General features: G+C 39.2%; 1 protein-coding gene across 3 annotated transcripts in view; it reads right to left on the bottom strand.

The window, feature by feature from the left end:
• Positions 1–20,000, bottom strand: part of SPAG6 (sperm associated antigen 6) — a 110,477-nt gene that overhangs the window by 41,477 nt on the left and 49,000 nt on the right. For all 3 annotated transcript variants that reach the window (XM_075211943.1, XM_075211944.1, XM_075211945.1), the window contains one exon: positions 7,609–7,792. In XM_075211943.1, the coding sequence (XP_075068044.1) occupies positions 7,609–7,792 (184 nt within the window). The remainder of the gene's footprint in view (positions 1–7,608; positions 7,793–20,000) is intronic.

The following is a 20,000-nucleotide window of genomic DNA, read 5'->3' as shown; positions in this document are numbered from 1 at the left end:
GGCCCCGGACGGCTACTTCATGACCTGGCTCCAGGACAACTGCTGTGACTGCCAACTGCCAGGGATCGCGACCAATGAAGAATCCGGCCACTCTGCATGACATCACTGCCGACCACGACGCTCTTCTCCTTGCTGTTAAGGTGGAAATGTAAGTATGCGGCTATAGACAATGTACTTTGGTTAGCGTTGTACATTGTCTGTGGCCGCATACTTACATTTCCACCTTAACAGCAAGGAGAAGAGCGTTGTGGTCGGCAATGACGTCATGCAGAGTGGCCGGATTCTTCATTGGTCGTGATCCTTGGCAGTCAATGGTCGCACCAGTCATCCTGGAGCCAGGTAGTGACATAGCTGTCCGGGGTCGCTCCGTCGGGGTAAGTATTGTCGGAATAATGACAGCCATTATTCCGTACCCCACCCAAACAAAGATGTGTGTGAAATGTGTTGGATAGACAGATTACACAGACAATTGCACCAACAATTAACAATAACAATTAACACTATACCATACAGCAATAACAACTAATTTCTGTAACAATGTGTATTTTTTCCAAAATAATTTATTATTGGCGTGAACTAAATGATCCAGCCAAGCTGTATTTGATTTACATTGTCATCTTGCCTTGGTTCATTAATAACTTTTAGTGATACAAATTGGTCCAATTAAGTCATATGTGCTTAAACAGATTCCATTAAGTAACTGAAATGGACAAAAATCATTTCATGGAACATTCCATATATGCCCTTGTGTATGTAAGGGCATTATTTTGGCAAATGACCTGCATTAAACAGTACAGTAGATCTAATATATATATACATATACACACACACATATACATATATACATACACATACTTTCAAAATGTCCATTCAGCAAATAATGAATCTCTGTTCAAGCATATTCAGGCCTGTTGTTTAATTTATTGTGCTTTCATGAGTCATTAATCTGTCTTAGATGGAGACATTTTACTTAATCTTTCTGAACTGACAGATACTCAGATTGTAGATAAAAGTGGTAAAGTAACAGAATGACTTAATGTGAAGAACAGTCATAAATGTCTGTCAAACACTTCTTCAGTGATCCTGACTGCATCCATACACACGTAAGGGGAGCATATATTCAGAAACTGGTGGGCACAGTTCAATAATGTGTGAATTCTTATGTACATAAACAAAATGTGAAAATAAAAGTTAGTTTGAATTTTTTCTCTGCTCAGATGCTTTTTTTTGTCACACGGTCATAACTTGAGTCATGAGAATTGGGCTAATCATAAACAAGAACTTTTTTTTAGAGCAAACAATGCACAAAGGTGTATTTATAGCATCCCTTCAGTCAATGGTTACAAACTGAAACTAGTGTATTAAAAAGGCATAAAACATAGCTGGATTTATGAACTTCGTTTTATATAAGAGGTGTGTTTAACACTACAGTTTCCCTGCATCGGTTGGTCAGGAGTCTAATATAATCATTCTGTGCTGTTGAAGACCCTGCTCTTTCCACTATCAAAATCTTGCCTCTGACACTTGCAGCCCTGCCCTCACTAACACTCTTACACGCGATTATCACACATCTCCAGCTGCAGGGAGAACTATAATGATCTGATTGGCTATATATTGTTCTACCCACGCCCACTTCAAACTGAGAAAAATACAGCTGAGCAGGAGCTGGAGATTGCATACAATAAGGTGCTCACATCTGAATCAAAACATCTTAAAAAAAGGATATTAGTCTCCTCTGAGCTCTCTTACCAGTATAAAAACACTGGCTCTGGGCATTAATATGATCACTGAACTATTTGGTAGCTTCTAATATACACACGAGGTGAGCCTTCCACAGATAGTATCATTTCCTTCTCTCCCATCGATGTAGCTTCTAATATTCACCTCACTACAAAGACATTCTGCTTATTGTTTTATTTCAGATAGATGATAACAGGAGTCAGGTATTTTATTCAGTAGGTTGAAAACACCACAAGTCCATCAGGTCTGTCTGTTTACTTTCTGATGATCCAGAAAACAGTTATCATTCAAATAATGCAACCATTTCTGATCCTTAAATTGCAGCCATATTTCACTGCGTGTCAAAGCTATTATGTTTAAAACTCATATTTTGCCTACAAAATGTCAGTATATGATATTAAGTATGACTGTTTGTAATGTGGTTTAGTCCATGAAAAATTAAATGTGGTCATGTACACTTTACTCCACTAAAGGATCACGTGATTCCACTGATTTCACTGTGGCCATAGCAATGAATATTTACAATGTGTGTGTAACCAGTATGTGATTCTTTAGATAATCATAACTAAACATACTTATATTCAACAACAAAAAACAAAAACAAAAAACATAAAATTTAACTAAATATACTCAAAAAGGTTTAAACATGAACAATTGTAAAAAAATATATATTTTACATTAAAATATAAATTATATTCTTAAAAAGTAACTACAGACACACACAAAAGTAGCCTTTGGGGCGGTTAGACAAGATCAATAAGACAGCAAAATCTTACTTATCTGTTCTCCCCCAATCCTCCGAACCGGAAGGTCCTGTGATGCTTTTAAGGGGAATAGCTAGGAAAGCAAAACAGATTTGTCCATAAAATCAGTTCAAAGTAACCAATTTCGGATGTGACCAGCTGTCGAACCAACAAGCAAGGTACGATGAGGCCCAACTCAATGTAACGATGAGGTCACACTCAAGGTAACAGTGTTGAACACCCCTTAAATCACAATGGGGTCCAATAATTGCAAGCAACCCAAGATAATATATGAGGTCCAGGTGGAGCAAAATTATCTCCCCAAAAACATTTAAAGGGCAGGACACAACAACCTGTTTTTTGTTAACAGAGGTTACAAATGTAAAGCATAGCAGAATAGTACCTAGCACAGAGCCAGGATTCAAAGGATTTTCATGAATGTCATTCAACGGATTCTTATGTATGTATTACTTGAATCCTGCCCTACTATAGTCTACAAACTATATTGTATAATAAATATTCTGTATGAATGTGCTCTGCTTCGCCATCTGGTGTTCATAAGTGATACAATGTCTGTAACCCCTCTAATTAATACAGTGTTTCACTATGAAAGGAGGCCCACGTTTATTGCTTCTATACAGGGCATGGAAGTCAGTGATTGATATTACCAAATACATCTACAATAAGCTACATGTTATTCCTCATAACACACAAGTGTAATTACTGAACAATTCTACCCAAAACTGAATATCACAAGTAAAACCTAATCCTAAAAAGGACCGAGAGGTGTTGAGCGTGCCCGGCGCTGCACAGTTCACTCCTGCACACTTTCAGCTTGGGCTGCAATTATCCCTTAATGACTACTGAAGTGAGAACATCACTTACAAAAAGATTATTGGACACTAATGTACTTAAAGCCCATCACTGAGCTGAGTGTTACATAGATTCATAGTGAGGTTGAAAATAAGACCATCTAGTTCAACGTTTATAGATTGTAAGCTTGCGAGCAGGGTTCTCTTACCTCTCTGTCTGTATTTTTTACCCAGTATTGTCTTATCAATGTTGTTCCCAATTGTAAAGCGCTACGGAATTTGCTGGCGCTATATAAATAAATGATGATGAACCTTTTATAAATTTCTAGATGTGTTGAACTGACAGAGGGTAACACAAGCCTCCCAGAAACAGCTACCTATCCTTCCTGACCCCGTACAGGACATTCAGATTAATTCCCTGGATCATCCGCCCCCAACTGCTTCATTTGCTCATTATACTATTGATACCATTTACCAAGACAGGCATCCAATTCATTTTTAAATCCATGCCATTATGCTATTACCACCTGTACAATGAACTCAACAGTCTGCAACTCATCACAACTACCCTTGCATGAAAATATTCAAGATGAGGTTTAACAAGTGATTTATGCAATGGATATAATTAAAATTTCTTGTACACCTAAGCCCCAATTTATGCATCCTAGGAGCTTATTAGCTCTTGCAGCAGTTGCCTGACACTGAGTGCTGCTATTCAGCTTCCTGACTGCTAGTATACTCAAGTACTTTCCCATCAGAGATCTCCCCAATTGTATCCCATTTAATATATAAAGTGGCACAGTTATTACCATGGCCTAGCAAACATTTTTTAACTTCCTTTATCTCTCTGAAAAAGGAAAGAAAAGAAAAGGCATTGTAAAGAAACCACAAACCACAGAGATTTGTTTGCAGTCTTCTTGGTAACAAACATTCAGTAGCCTTTTTGAGGGTTCAAAAGAAGAGACATTATAAGAACAGACTGAAAATGAATAACAAACAAACAGCTGAAATGGTACACCTTATGGACTCCAATGTATGACATGCATATTTAGTATTTACATATCATTCTTTACTTAAAAGAGCAGCAGTAGAGTCATGGTAAGGGTTAATGCAGAGTTTAACCTCCACAAGTCATATATTAAAATGTCCATTTTTGTGTTCTGATATTTTTCACACTCTATTCATACACATACACGCTCTATATAAACTTTACGTGTGAATTATATTAGTGGTAATGCATTTGCTACTGCAAATTACATGGCTATAAGAAGCCATCACGGAGATCCGTGAACATATAAAAGCACAAGGCTGCAGGCGTGCATTATCCCTCAATATTTCCTAATAAACACTGAAATGATGACATCACAACTCACTGTTTATATAAACATTTACAGGAATTTAGAACTATATTAACATCACTTGTGTATTATACCCATAAACCAGTTGCTATTAGTGTGCCCAAGTTCTCATGTAGCCCAGACGTTTGATAACTGAACTTTTCATGCACGTCATGCAAGTAGACTTGGAAATTTGCAAATCTGTCCTTCGTAATGAGAATATATTTGTGTGAATCGAAAACCTGCGCGTGGTTTATTTTTTTTTCACCATGCAGTGTAATTATTTCCCCTAACGTTAGCCATGTTATCAAGTACTTCTGCCTATGCTGTGTTTGTTGGCACTTGGCCAGCTCCTTCGGTGGGTATAGCCGTCTCGCACATGTAGTACAACCTCTGGAGAGTTTCAGAATGCTGTATCACAGAAGGATATAATCACATTCTATGACCTTTGAACTGTGGCAGAGCAATTCTGGAAAGCCACAGATTACCATAAATACCCACGGCTGACTATACAGAGCAACAGGTTTTTTTTTTCTTGCTGCAACGGCACAAATGAGATTAAGCATAATCCCTCTATTTCTTGTAAAGTTCATATCTATGTAAACCCTCTACCAGAGGAAACCACTTCTGCAGTCCATCAAGTCTGCTAACCCAATGGATTTATAGCTTGCTATATTCTAACTGTAGGTTTTCATTAGACAGATATTGAACATCTTTGCTTCCTGTAACAATACTTCCCATTGTAATCTCCTGCATCTGTCACTATTGATAATGTGAGTTTTGAAAAGTGAGGAAAAAAGTCATCCAAAGTTGTTTAAGGGTTTATTTACACCAATAGTCTGGTGCTTTATTTTGCATACCTGCAAAAGACAATTGGTTTTAAACTAAGTTTTTGCTGTTTTTCCAATGTTGAAAAGTGTGTTCATGGAAAAAAACTATTTAAAAAAAAAATTAAAAAAAATAAATAAATTCATACTGCAAAAAAACAAAAACAAAAGAGGAAATCCAATCGCAACTGAATTATTTTTAACACCTGGAAACAAGTAATTCACAGAATGCAATCTGTGAACGCACTTGATTCCTGCTCTCAGCGGAGGCGGCCATATTGTGACGATACATAAGGAAGAAGCCTATCAGATCACTTGGGCGCTTTGTGACACTCATGAGAAGACACCAACAAATGTATACAAACAGTAAGGCCCTCTCCAAATGTTAGACGCTACAAAAAATATTGTATATGTATGTGTTCCAAAAGGAGAGGTGTGTTCATACATATAAGGATGTGGCTTATATACAAGGGAATGTGGGTTTATACAGAAGGAGAGCATAGAAAGGCCAGCCATTGTTAGCGATAAGCATAGGAAGGCCAGTAATAACTGGTGACAATACTAGAGAGCAGCCATATTGGAGGGTATATGTTATTGTACTTACCAGCAGCGGCTGAAAATGATCTCTCCACTTGGCCATACTTTACTCTTGCACAGTTAGCTCCTCTTGTTAAACTGAACTCTCCCATAACCTCCAGGAGCAGCTATCAGTAGTTATCCTGTTACTGGACGATAATGTTCAGTGTTCTGTCCTGCACTCAGGCAGCCGAGCACAGAAAATACTGTCAGCCAGTAACAATAGGAGGGATTGATTTTACACTGAAAAGAGAGAGGGAGGATGCTTGGTGCCTGGACACTCTACGTGCCAGTGGCCATTATTTAGTCACCAATGGTGACCTAGTGCACAGGATTACTCAAGCCCTACTGTTTAGAGTAGATTAAAATGTCCAGGGGCTGGGTCACTGGGCTACCTGCATTTTTTTCTTTTTAAATGTTCCGAATAGGCTACTGAGCCGAGTCTCGACCCCATGGCTAAAGTTTGGCAGCCAGCCAGCCTACAAAAATGTCACAAGGCACCGGTTTATAGTGATTTTATAGACCACGTTCTCATAGTAATATTGGATCAATGCACAAAATGACGGCCTCCATTTCAGTTGACAGATGCACTTTATGCTGCAAAATCATTAATGTTGGAGAACAACATGATTGTCTCAATGGCATTCACATCCCACAAAACAATTGTATTCAAAGTTATTGTTTGATACTGCTGTTTTTATTCTAATAAATTCATCTGCAGAATTACTTCACACAACTATACATGAGGATAACTTACCTTTGCAATGCAATCAATGTCACAGCTCCCCTCATATTAAAATGCAAATACAGTTCTTAGTATTTCGCATTATGTTATCTTAGGGTTTCTCATTATGATGTGTTTAAAGGAGTTCACCTGCTAAAAACTATTTTTTGTGTGTGTTGTGTTAGATACATTTATTTCTTCTCTGGTATTTAGCAGTTTTTTGTCGCAAAAGGCCTACGCAGGATGGAGGGGCCCTTGTGTTACCATGAAGGAACACCTGGCACAATCCACAGGTCACCGGGGGAATGTCCTGGTCCTCTCGCAGCTGTAGCGGTAGGAAGCTTCCGCAGATAGAATGCTGGGAAAACCCTACAGCTAAACGGTGATTGCCAACAGATAACTGTGCAGCATGGTGGCCGAAGAGGCTCTCCGCCATCATACAAAGCATTGCTAAGGAAAACTTTAGGCCAAGGAACACTGACAGGAGGAGGATTTGAAAAAGGTCACTAGTCCGTAGTTACAACAATGATATATCAAGAAATGTTCTTATTCCCAATAGAGATCGATTTCTATGCAAAACCGTGTTATTGCCAAGTTATCAATAAAAATTAAAAAAACTGACCTGTAAGAATATATAATGCAATCAGCTATCCATGACTTTACTACCACTGTAGCATTTGTCAACAGCAGACATGCGGCAGGTAGGACTATGCAAATATTATTACATCAAGTAGCATCAGTATAATGTGTGGTAGTTCAATATATACCTTTAGAAACAGCTTAGAAACCATCAGAGCTTTAAAATACTATACTAATATTATACTACTATAATCCATGCTGAATGTGTACCTGCATTATGTCGTGCAACATAACCAAGAGCCCAGGCAGCAGCTTCCTTTACCCCTGGGTCAAAGTCTTCCAGGCAAATCACCAGCGTATCCACGGCTCCACAATCCACTATTGACTGAGCTAACGGAGGAGAATGCTTGGCAACTGCTCGAAGCACAAATGCTGCAGCTTTTTTATAGAAGCGCTGTGGGAACAGAAAGAAGCCAGAACTATTACATGCAAAAACACAGCTTAATGACTTACACACAGTGCTGTACTGCGGTCCTATGGCTAACGAACCCTATATAACATTTCACAGCTTCATTTATTGACGCATTACAAAAAAAATAAAAAACAAAACAATATTACTCCATCATTTAACTCCTTATATTGTCTGTAAAGAGCTAGCCCAGTGCTCTCTACATACAAGAAGTTTTAGGCAATAAATCATGTACGCATATTACAGCATATTTTACAGGTACATACAAACTAATGCTTAAACTGCCATTTTAATCCGTTTATTTTGTGACCTGTGAAGAAAGTGTGTTTCAGTAAAGGGTTTGAAGTAAAAATAATTCACAAAGAAATGACGGATGTGTTTCTGATGCCTTATTATCGGAGTGTTTATGAACAAAGAAATCTGCGCTTTCAAAAGGCTTTTTTTCTCTCTTCCTTCACATGTTTATTTTCACTAATGATCGAGCAATTTTTAAATGAATCACATGAAACCATTGAAATGCTACATTAAAGCTGCGAGGGCACAGAGAGTGTTTGGATGTCTCGTTACCTTTATTCAGAGGCTGACACTGGGCTGCCCGGGAGCGCTGTATTAACAAGCGACTGGACAGTGATCAACACATTGTCAGTCAATTACTACACTTTGCATTGGTTTACTGATTACTCACAACAAATACGTATAAATTAGATTACAATTTAAATACCAATGTTGATATGGTTAAAATCAACTATTGCACTATTCTAATTTTATTACTGTATTTAACATTTTACTTCAACATGAACATGATAATACTACTTGTGGGTGTTTGTGTTGACAAAGAGAGAAACCTTGATTTATTTTTTACATCTGCAATGTCCAGTCAGGGCACCTATGTTACAGTGAAATATTTTGGTACTTAAAGATAACTGTAAAAAAAACCCCTGACTGATTGAAAGACTGCGGTTGGTCATCCACAGTCTGCTGATCAGCACAAATTCCATTCAACCACCATTGTCCAACATGGCTCTGCACATGGGCCCATCAAATTGGAAATGGTCATTCTGGGCTCTGGCTGAACAGACTGATATCTCCCAGCTTCACCGAGGACTGTTAATGTGGTTGGAAGAAACGTGTAGGGCCAGGTTGACAGCGAAGATCTTCTGACTAAGTTTACTAACATTCCCGATAATGACCTTGTTGATTTCTATAGAATTATTAGCGATCATTGTGGCTGTTTTGAAGGCATATGTGTGGCGTTATCACAGCATCATGTCGGGTCGGATTAGCTCTTTGCAATCCAATCAGATTTGCGTTCAGTTTGGCCTATACACGTGAAGGGCTAAATTGCATAGATTTGATCAGATTGCAATGATCTAAGAGAATCAGCTTGCTTATGATGGTAAAGGTATTTAACAAGTGTCCTCTACTGTGTGCACATTTTAAGCAAGTAACCCCAGATTTATTTAAAGACACAATTTTCTTAGTTGTCCTGTATATAGTTTTATTGCTATTTCTAGCAATTCATTACATTGCTATTTTGAAGTCAATTTAACAAGTGGACGTCCCAATAGAAACTTCAAGAGACAACCCGCTGGGGTTCACATACCACACGCTCTGTACTATATTAAGGTTCAGCCAGTGACCTCACACGCGTCAGTGAGGGTCACTGGTCAACGCCATTTTCCATCCTGCCAGACAGAATCAGATTTTAGGGATCTTACCAGACTGTCAGTTTGGCCAAAATGATCAAACCTCCTACAAAGTAGTCCAATCAGACTCTTGCGGAGTGTGGCCAGCTTTGGGTAGTGTGTATAGTCATCAACGTGACCCACAATGCAACACTCTGCAACGTGCTCAGAATGTGCAGCTTTAGAATGGATAATGTTGCATAGATTCTGGATATAGCTCTACAAAATGCTATTAGTCAGATAACTGAAGCAATATTCCAGCATCTAAGTACACACACTGTCCCTGCTAGGAACACTATTTGTCTACTGATCTTTAGTCTTTCGGGAACATTTTGTGATTTTGTTCCCCCTGCTGCTCTCTCCACTTCCACCAAATGATTATACAAGTTCATGTTTCATCTGAATTGCTTCTTTGTCTCAGCATCCAAAACACTCCGAGCAAGGAATAAAACAAGGCTGATCTTATTACAATGCAGATATGTTAACTGTCTGAGTACACATATTCAATATTTTTTTTGCTTCCAATGTTAATTGCTGACCCGGCATTCCCAACAGCTTTGCAAATTTGCAATGTCTACAAAAGCAGGTATTAAATTGTACAAACAGCACATCTAGGAGCAATAAACCAGCACCTATTGGTGGATCGCAGAAAAGAATGACATCATTAAGAAGCTCCGCTGGTTTGTTAGTAGAAGTAACAAGGGTCCCATATTCAGCAGTCAGGAGAGTGTGTGAGCTGTGAGGAGTGACAGGGAAAACAACCACTACTCTACACCACTTGTCTGACTGGACCTCTGAAGACCATCAGATGGAGTATTACATACAGTATTACAGTCACATGTAGCTGTTATTACAGGCTACAGGATGCAACCAGAGAAGTCCTGCCATGTAGCAAATCTGCTCCTATCAACCCCACTTCTGGCATAAAATGGAGAGAGAGAGAGGGGCAGGTATTCAAGACAGGATAGCCAAACATACTGAAGGTGGGCACTTGTAGCTATGGACCAACAGGAGGTCCCACTAAAGCCCTGCGCAATGGGGTGTTACAAATTTACTTTAGTGGTTACAAGTCCTCCAACATAAACAGGAGAATACAATAATACAATGACAAAGGATAATGGAAAAGTAAAGAGGCCTGGAGAGGGGGGTGGGGGGGGGGGGGGGGGGGGAGACCCTTAAAAACCTTGAATCTCAGTCCTTTGCCGCCTAGGAAGACAAGAAGCCCCTTCCTGCAAAGACAGCCGTTAGAATCCTCGTCTTTCCAAATGATCTTGTTTTTACATTACAAAATGCTACTAACCACAAGCATTAGTCTTATTTATTTTCAAGCCCTAAAACCAAAGTCCTAATTCTGATGCTAACCCAAGCAGAGGTCCAGTGGGGTTCCCTCCCCTTATAACACTGCTTCAAAGACAGCAGGAGCCACCATCCTTTGAGTGCCCCAGTTCCTGGAGATGAGGAGATTCTGGGTAAGAATTAAAAGTTGGCAAAGGAAAGTGGCACCTAATCCCTGGACTACTATAACCATGCCTGAGGCCCAGCCACAAATCTACAAATCTAGGTTTTTAGCTCACAGACTTTGCAATATAAGAAATGGGTAAACATAGAGGACAGTACAACTCAGTCCAGTTCTACAGAATTCATACGAGCCTGAAACATTCCCCAAATTATACTCAACTACTACTACAAATTAGGATTTATAATATACGAGGAGCATGAATAACCGTATAAACAGCTGTGAAACGCCGCTGAGGTTCCTGTAAATAACAGCTGTATAAAATGCATGTTCTGATCTTCCCATCTATATATTGTCCCATGTGAAGTCCTTCCCCTGCACTACGGTTCTCCATGCACCCAAAGCCAAGGAATCAGCATGAAACCGGAAGTTGCGTCACTGAGGCCTGAAGGCTGCATCTTGGACTCAATTATAGCTGTGGCCCCAACAGGGGGCGCAGGAGACAGCAGCAGCAGCGTCAGTTCAGTTCGATGGAGAGAAGAAAGAAAGGTAAGAGGTGGGCGGTGGGGTAGACGACAGCTCTGCGTTCTCTTATTTAAAAAAACAAAAAACAAACAAACACATAAGTAATAAAAAAGTAAGCTTTTCTTGGTCAAAAAATGACTACTCATGATATATAAGGAATAACACACCCCCTACAGTGGAATAGAAGGATATTATAGGTCACATTAGAGTAACATGTCTCTGTGACTTCTAATATACTTATATTTCACTGGGGCGGTGTGCGCTGTGGTTAGCATTGCAGTGCTGCATTATAAGGCTGGGGTCATGAGCTTGATTCAGACCGGCGCCCCCCCTATCTGGGGCAGGGACTGTTGTGAATGATCCAATGTTCTCTGTACACCACTGCATAATATTGTTGATGCAATATAAACAAATGCTAATAATAATAACTAAGTAATAATCATCAGCTATTTATATAGCGCCACTAGTTCTGCAGCGCTGTACAGAGAACTCACTCACATCAGTCCCTGCCCCATTGGAGCTTATGAGAGGGAGGGAGGGAGGGAGACAAGGGTCAATTTAATAGCAGCCAATTAACCTACTAGTATGTTTATGGAATGTGGGAGGAAACCGGAGCACCCGGAGAAAACCCACTAAAAACACCGGGAGTACATACAAACTCCTCACAGATAAGGCCATGGTCGGGAATTGAACTCATGACCTCAGTGCTTTGAGGCAAAAGTGGTAACCACTGAGCCACTATTAATCAAAAATATGTATATTTTTACTAACTGGTCTGGCTCTCCTATAAAAGGTATACAATTAAGATTTACATTTTTTCCTTGTCAGGACTGTAACAACCTGTGTTATCTGGGTCTTATAGTAGCTTAGCAGTCCAATGTAGCCACAAAAATGGTTCACTATAAATAGTCATCATATAATAGATGTAACAGGTCCCTGCTGACGCAGTTACATTATACTTATCATGTTTTAAGCACTGCGACATCATGTAAGGCAATGCACAAGTTATATGAAAGGTCTAGCAATTTTGCTGGCATCATAAACTCTGACCGGCTGTAAGCTGAACATATAAAACTCACTACGGGGTCAGTCAAACCCCTCCACAGATCAGATATATACCAAACTGGACACTAATACCTTATCTGACCAGAGGCACGCAGCAATGCTAGCCAGTGATAACATAACCAATGATGTCCCACAATTTAAGTGTGTCCATGTACATGTATATTTTACCGAATGTGAAGCCTGCCAACAACAATTGTATGAATATCCTAGAGCCAGTTTAGTTGTAAGGTAAAGAGGTCTTAAAAACCAGGAAGTTATAAAGTATTTGAGAATATTATATGCTTTTATTTCTAACAGCATTCCAGCTATAGGAGTTTTGCACATCAATGACCAGAACAGTGCTGGTTATAGCAGGAACACATTGTTCATGTTTCTTTTCAGCATAGATATGGGGCAGCAAAGTGGCACAGATGGTTAGCATTGCCGTCTATTGAGTTATGTCGCATTTGTATGTTCTCCTTCTATTTTCATTGGTAACCTTCCACAGTCCAAAAACATATCGGTAGGTTAATTGGCTTCTGAAAAAAATGGACCCCAGTGTAAGCGTGTGTGTGGTAAGGTATTTAGCATGTAAGTCCCAGTAGGGCAGGGACAGATTATGTATTCTCTGCACAGAGTGACATGATTGGCGCTATATAAATAACCAATCAGAATTCTGAGATTGCTCTAATGGTGTAAAAAAACAGTGTAATCAGAAAAATGTTTTCTTATTTTTTAAAGGGGGACTGCTTACTACATCAGGGGGGGGGGGGGGCAAGCCTTAGTGAGAGGGGAGTGTGTGAGTGTGTGTGTGTGTGTGAGGGATTGGGTGTATGAACTAAGCAAGGGGTCAAGGCAACCTACGATATAACATAAAATGGCTCATTCATATTAAAACCAGAATCATCTGTTATTTGTGACAATTAGAGCCACTAGAAACACGGTGCAAGTATGGCAGCAGCTTAGAGATAATAAGCAAAATGAATGATGTCATTAACCGACATCATGCATGGATTAATATATGTACTTCTTATGCCTCATTAACACATCATGAGTTAACAAAACACATCTCAGTTCTGCAATGCTCACCAAACATCAACATAAGATCCGGCACGCTGAGCTCAGCATCAAAAGCAACAGATCTCTTTAAAACTAATCGCTGTTATGTTACTACATAACCCAAACTGTCAGTCAGACTGGGAGTTGTAGATCTGACGCAGATTTAGCCAGTTTTATAAAAAACAAAAAGAGAATCTTATAGGACAGAATATAAAATGGTAGAAATCGTTGTAAAAATGCTAAACTGCTAAACTAAAGTTCCCGAGAATGTGTGAGTGCAGCTGAGAAGGTGCATAGCCGGAGGAGTATTTTGTCATGGTTACAACTTGGTAACTTGGAAGTAATTAGTCCTGACTTATGTTTTCACCCAATGCAAATCCCTCCAGGGAATGTTTGTGTATTGTCTTTCTGAGAGTCTCTCTCATTAAGTACCGTGACCTTCTGTGACAAAAGCATTATACACAAGACAGCTTTTTTAGATTGAGCACATGGGCTTCCATACATACAAGATGCCATTACTATCAGATTTAATGGTGAGCCGAGGTAATGTATTGTACAATATGCCCAGACGCAGCAAGTTGTGAGTCAGAACGGATGCTGCTAGAAATCTATGTTTAACCACCTTACTACAATTAGCTACTACAGAATTTGGCAGCCGATCAACAAAACCAACTCCAGTGAACTTGCTTCAGCTAACAGTGCCATATCGTATTATAGAGGCTTGATATCTGCATAGGAAGTATAGTATTTACAAAAGGCCTTGGACAGCTCTTCAAAGAAGCAAACAGACAAGTATGTGTATGTTTATCTTCTTACCTTTATGATTTTATTTTGCTAATTGTTTTATACCAGCCAGCAATCCAAGATGGGATGTTAAATAGTACAATATAAGTATGAGGTGCATTATAAACACTGTAATAAATCAAACTCAAAGTGATTAAAATAAACCAAGTCATTGCTGACAATACAGCGCTAACTGTCCAATCACCTTACTGAACAAGCTGTGAGTGAATTAGGCCATGTAGGGTCACTCAACTATATTCATTTATTACAGAGTGCATTGCCTTTCTCATGCATTTGCAGGCATCATTTAAAGCTATGATCAGGGGCTTGATAGAATGCTGCAGACGTTAGGAGCCAGCCCAGGAAATCCAGGAGCCATCCTGTCATTTTAAGGAGATCTCTGAAAAGCACCCTAAAAAGTTTGGCACCATGCATACACTTGCAATCTGCCCAGGCCAAGGTATATATAAGAGAGTTGGTGAGGGGTTTTCAGGAAGAGTCACTACAGAAATAAGTGCCCATGCAATGTAGGTCGGTTTTTCAGCATCTACTCTGCATGAAGCTGAATCCCATGTTCTAGGGGCCTGCCACAATCCTCTGTACCAAACACCTCAAGTCATTATCATTTTATAGTGCAGTAAGTTCATTTTTTGGATCACAGAAATGATTTTTCCGCTCCATACACAAAATGCTGCTTTGAGAAAAGGCCATGGTTCACGCCAGAAGATTTTCTTTGCCTATTGGACTCATCACAAAGCAAATAAGAACAAATGCACTGCAAATTCTTCACTGACTACAGGCAAACAGGGTTTTCTGGCTTGATGTTTTGGGTACCCTCTCAATAAAGGGAAAACGATCCCAGAATATGCACACACACAGCTGCAGAAAGAAGGCATGTACGGGGTACATATTTCTCTTAACGTGGCTTTTATTCAGGAATGTTTTGGAGAAGAGGAACACAGAGGTGTCACTTCAGCCCAATCATTGTATACAAAGTACTGGACCTAATGGCAAAAGCAAATCAGTCTTCTGAGAAAGATGAACAGACCCATGCACAGAGGAAACCAACAAAACTGCAGATGTATCCCATTTGTTTACCCCTAGGGAAGGAAGCTCTTAAATCTAGAGGTGGGTGCTGAAAAACCCTGGGATGTGATATGCTGTCTTTACCAGTTGAAATGATAGAAAGTCTCTTCTAGCAACACGCGCCAAGGAACTTGTGCTATACCAGAACTCTGAGGTACTGCTCTTTCACTATTTGTACAGACCTTCTGCCATAGAAGCGGAAGCAAACTAAAATATACATGGAGATTTCCCTTCTCCCTCATGGTGATATGCTATGACAGGTCTTACAGCATAGGCTGCAAATTTGCCCGGTTTTTTTTTTTGGTCTCCATTGTGGTTACCAGTAAAATCACTCCCAGAGTAGGCTATGGACCTTCTCAATCCAGTGCACTGGTCAGCGGACTTTAGAACTAAATGTTAGACTATAGGATACAGATGTCAAGGTGTCTTGGTCCTCCAGTTGGTGCATTGGTTCATCTAAGCAACCTAAAGCCTTTGGACTCACTGTGCCAAAAGATTGACAAGAACAAGATTCAGCTTTGAATAATAGGACTACTACCATGCCTGATGGACACGCTGCTTAATCCCAGTTCTCTCAACAATGGTTGTGCATACCCATCTCCCCACACTGTCACCTGAATATCTTTATACTTTAAATTGATAAAGTTTTGTTCCTGAAACTCTGCCACTCACTGATTAGCATGCCGCGCATAAGCAATAATTGTATTATAAAAACAATTGTTCTACAAAGTGTTTTCTTTTCCCAACCGTTGTATTGTATAGTTCTTATTGTCTTTATTGTGTTTAATGAAATAGAATATAATAAAAAGATTGTTTACATACCATCTGTAGTTAAGGAACATGTCCGTTTTTCTTATTCATCTTATAGAAAGTGATAATATAAATCATTCTGACTTTAGACTATTTGACTTATACTGCTGTATTAATTGTATTGATCACATTGTGTTTATAATGAACTGCCATGAGTTCAGTAATTGCCAGAAGGCGACAGGTCCCCTTGGGTAGACATGTGTTTGTTATTGGCCTTATCTCTAAAATCTTGTTTACAATTGATTCTATTTTATTTCACAATTCAGTTCAATTTCCAATTTTACAAAAGGTTCTACATAAATTGGAGTCTTTCAGTAAGGCGCTGTGCTGGTAGGTTAGGCTTTGTTTACCTAGATGAAACCTCCTCTTGATGCTTCCAGCTGTAGATCTATGCTACCCAAGACTAAAATGCTATGTCTGAAACTCCTATTACATGATTTACACCTGTATGACAGATGAAGGGCACTACAGCCAACCAACACTGCTTTTCCAATCCCCATAAGGTTTACACAAGGATAGATTACATTTTGGTAAATCATAAATATTGGATGTAACCCTCATGTAATCTGTGCACTTACACAGCCACCGGTTGTCCCTTCGCCATGGACTTGGCGACTGTCTACCAGTATTAAAGGGCCCACATTGCCAGATCTCACTGGCAAACGAAAATTCACAGTTCTTTCCAGTAAATAATTCACCCCATGTTGCCACCAGCTTTGTATGAGAGGACACAAGTGTACAATAAAGGGAAAGAAGAGACATAGTGAGGCCAATTTGAAAGAACTAGTTGACACCATTCAAAATATAGAAGTACAACATAAAAAAAAGCCTCAATCCTGAGACTATGCAAATATTTACAGACAAGAACAGAAACTCTTTTAGATTTTTACATGAAAATACATTTGACATATGTGCTCAGAGACATGATGGTAATAGGTGCAGTAAGATATTTGGCACTGCGCATATGTTAAACAAATTTGAGACAATAGAGGTTAATTGAAAGCACTGACTTCCTTGAGCTTCCTTTGGTTCCTTCTACAAAGTCGTGTACAATTTTCATATTGATCCTGTGATCTACCTGCTATACCTATATTAACCTACAGGACCTTCATAAGGAGATAACTTGCAAACACAGCTATTTGCTTGATTCCAGGTAGCTCAGCCTCCATTCACCACTGAATAGCTGCAGCAGATGGTAAATCCATCATGCCTCATGAAATTACAGATGCCTACCTTAAATATTATTTGATCAAGGTTATTAATTATACTTTGACCTGGACGTGCTTGCTAGAATTTCACAATTCTCCAATGTATCTGTCTTTAGTGGACACAAATGGACACCAGCCCCGAGACTGAAATACAGTAGTGACTGTCCTGTTTAGGTCAGCTTGGTAAAGTACAACCTTTTAGTACAGATGACACCAACAGTAAAAGAAATATTCGACACCTTGAGTGTGTGGCTTTCGGTGGAGGGGGTTCATATTTGCACCTTGATGACTCAATTTCTCCCCTTGTCAATACAAGTTTGACCTGCAAAATTGTTTGCTCAATACTTTTTGGCTGTTTCCCCTATTTTATGTCTTCACTCTATGTGTGTTGATTCTTTTGTTGTTGTATAGTCTATTATAAGACATCTCAGAGTAAATTTTGATATTTCCTTTTTAAAATTATTATAATTATGGTGGTACACATTAGTTATATATCCTTTATTTTGGTACATTTATTTTTGCTTATGTATACTTTCTTTTTAAAGATGCATACTCTATTTTACCTTTATGCATCTTTGCACTTCATGTTTTTATTTATGTCTAAACTGTTCTACCAGTTATTACTAAAAAATAAGAATGGATACAAAATTAAAAAGGGCAGGAAATAAAAGAAAAATACTACACTACGCCAGAAAACTAACTGCATAGATAACAAGCAGGCAAACAATAATTAATAAGCTAAACAACATATATCTGTATAGTCCACTCCTTACAATCTGATTTGGGGATAGAGAGCACAAAACGTTCAGACACAGTTCACTGTCAGTTCTCGGAACCAAGACTGAAAACGTTTCCACTTACTTACATTTATTTGCTAAAGCTGGCTTCAGTCCAACAACTCTGGAACTGAGAGACAGATTAAATGTGTTTGTGCTTCAGTACTCTGAGCAGTTTATCATCCTGACAATCTTTTTAAATTAACCCCGAAAGGCCTTCAAAAGTGCTCACAGCTGGCCCTCCGCTAGTGAATGGGTTAATTGAGCCATTTACAGAAGCAAGCATAGGGTGCTCAATTGTATTATCCAAGTTAGACCTGTATGGTACTGACTGGGAAAGGCTTACTCAGAGGCCAAAGTGTGTCAAACATAGCCACATAAAATGCTCTATAAAATATTTGAAATTACATATCTTTTCAAATAAAGAATTAAATAAATGTGTAAAACCGTTTTCAAGCCTACCTCTTCTGGTATAAGCCTGTCAGAAACTTGGCAGCTAATCCTTTAGCTGCCACATCAGGGCAGAAGGACTTAATGTTTAATAATCTGATATTAGATGGTTAAGTCCTGACTGTTAATGCACATCATTATAGTACTGCTTAAAGTCACTGAGGATTTAATAAGATTATATGGCCGAATAATTATATTATTAAATACTGTATATGGATCCTGGCTATGCAGCCACTGAAGATGGACACGCCAATTGACCATCGTATGTGTCACAGTCAGGATTCTCATGCTGAAAGAGCGCTATCCATGCTATATGTCTATTCAGATTTATTATTGGCCAGTTGTTCCAATGCAGGAAAGATCATCCCCATTGGATTTATAAAGAAAACAATGTGGGTCTTTGCAATCATTTACATTTTATTTTGAAATTGCGTTCTCTCTCATTTATCACTAACACTGTAAATACACTATTTTCTCTGTATTGTTACATTCCATTAAATTGTGCCTGACGTGGGGATTTTTATCACGAACACTATAAATAATTAAATTAGCACTGGACACATTTCTACAACAGACGTAGAAATACTGCTGAATTTTGAGCTGGGCATATAGTGAGATAGGTGTGCATCAAATATACCCAAGTAAGACTGCAATATTATGTCCGCATGTTTATGCAGATGTGAGGGCTGCAAAAATGTGTCCAACTCTAAATTGAGGCCCTAGATCTTCTGTCTTGTTCACTTTGATTCCAGTGCAGGTACCTAGCTCAGCGAAATGCTTACAGCAAAAATACATGATAGTTAGGAGCTTTACAGAAAAAAAAAAAAAAAAAAAGAGCCATTTACGATATGCAAAATGGTCGCCGCACGGTGCATAATGAACAAAGGTCCCGGTGAAGTGAGGGCATTTCTGGCAATTTACGGAAGCAGGTGCATTGATGTGCTCAGTATTGCAGAGCAGTGCAAAGACGAGATTTCATTTTCTATAGCAACGATTGCCAAAGTGTGTGCTGCGGCTCTCAGGGGTGTCGCGGCGATGTCACAGGGGTACCGTGGCCAGGGAGGAAAAAAAAAAACACACACACACCTTACCAATTCAGCGGCACCCGGGACCCTGCATCCTCCTCCCTCCTCTCTTCTCACTGAATGTCGGGCATGACGTCATCACATACAACATACGTCGGTAAGAAGACAGACAAAATAAAAGAAAGAAGGCCAAGTATGGCAAGTAAAGAAATGGAGGGGAGACGGTGATAGGAAACAGCAATGGAGGGGCAAAAGAATGAAGGAGGGGGTGCACAGAGAGTGAGGG

Source organism: Mixophyes fleayi, chromosome 5, assembly GCF_038048845.1.
Source record: "Mixophyes fleayi isolate aMixFle1 chromosome 5, aMixFle1.hap1, whole genome shotgun sequence".
In the NCBI taxonomy this organism is placed as follows: domain Eukaryota; kingdom Metazoa; phylum Chordata; class Amphibia; order Anura; family Limnodynastidae; genus Mixophyes; species Mixophyes fleayi.
This window is presented reverse-complemented; position numbering and strand designations above follow the sequence as displayed.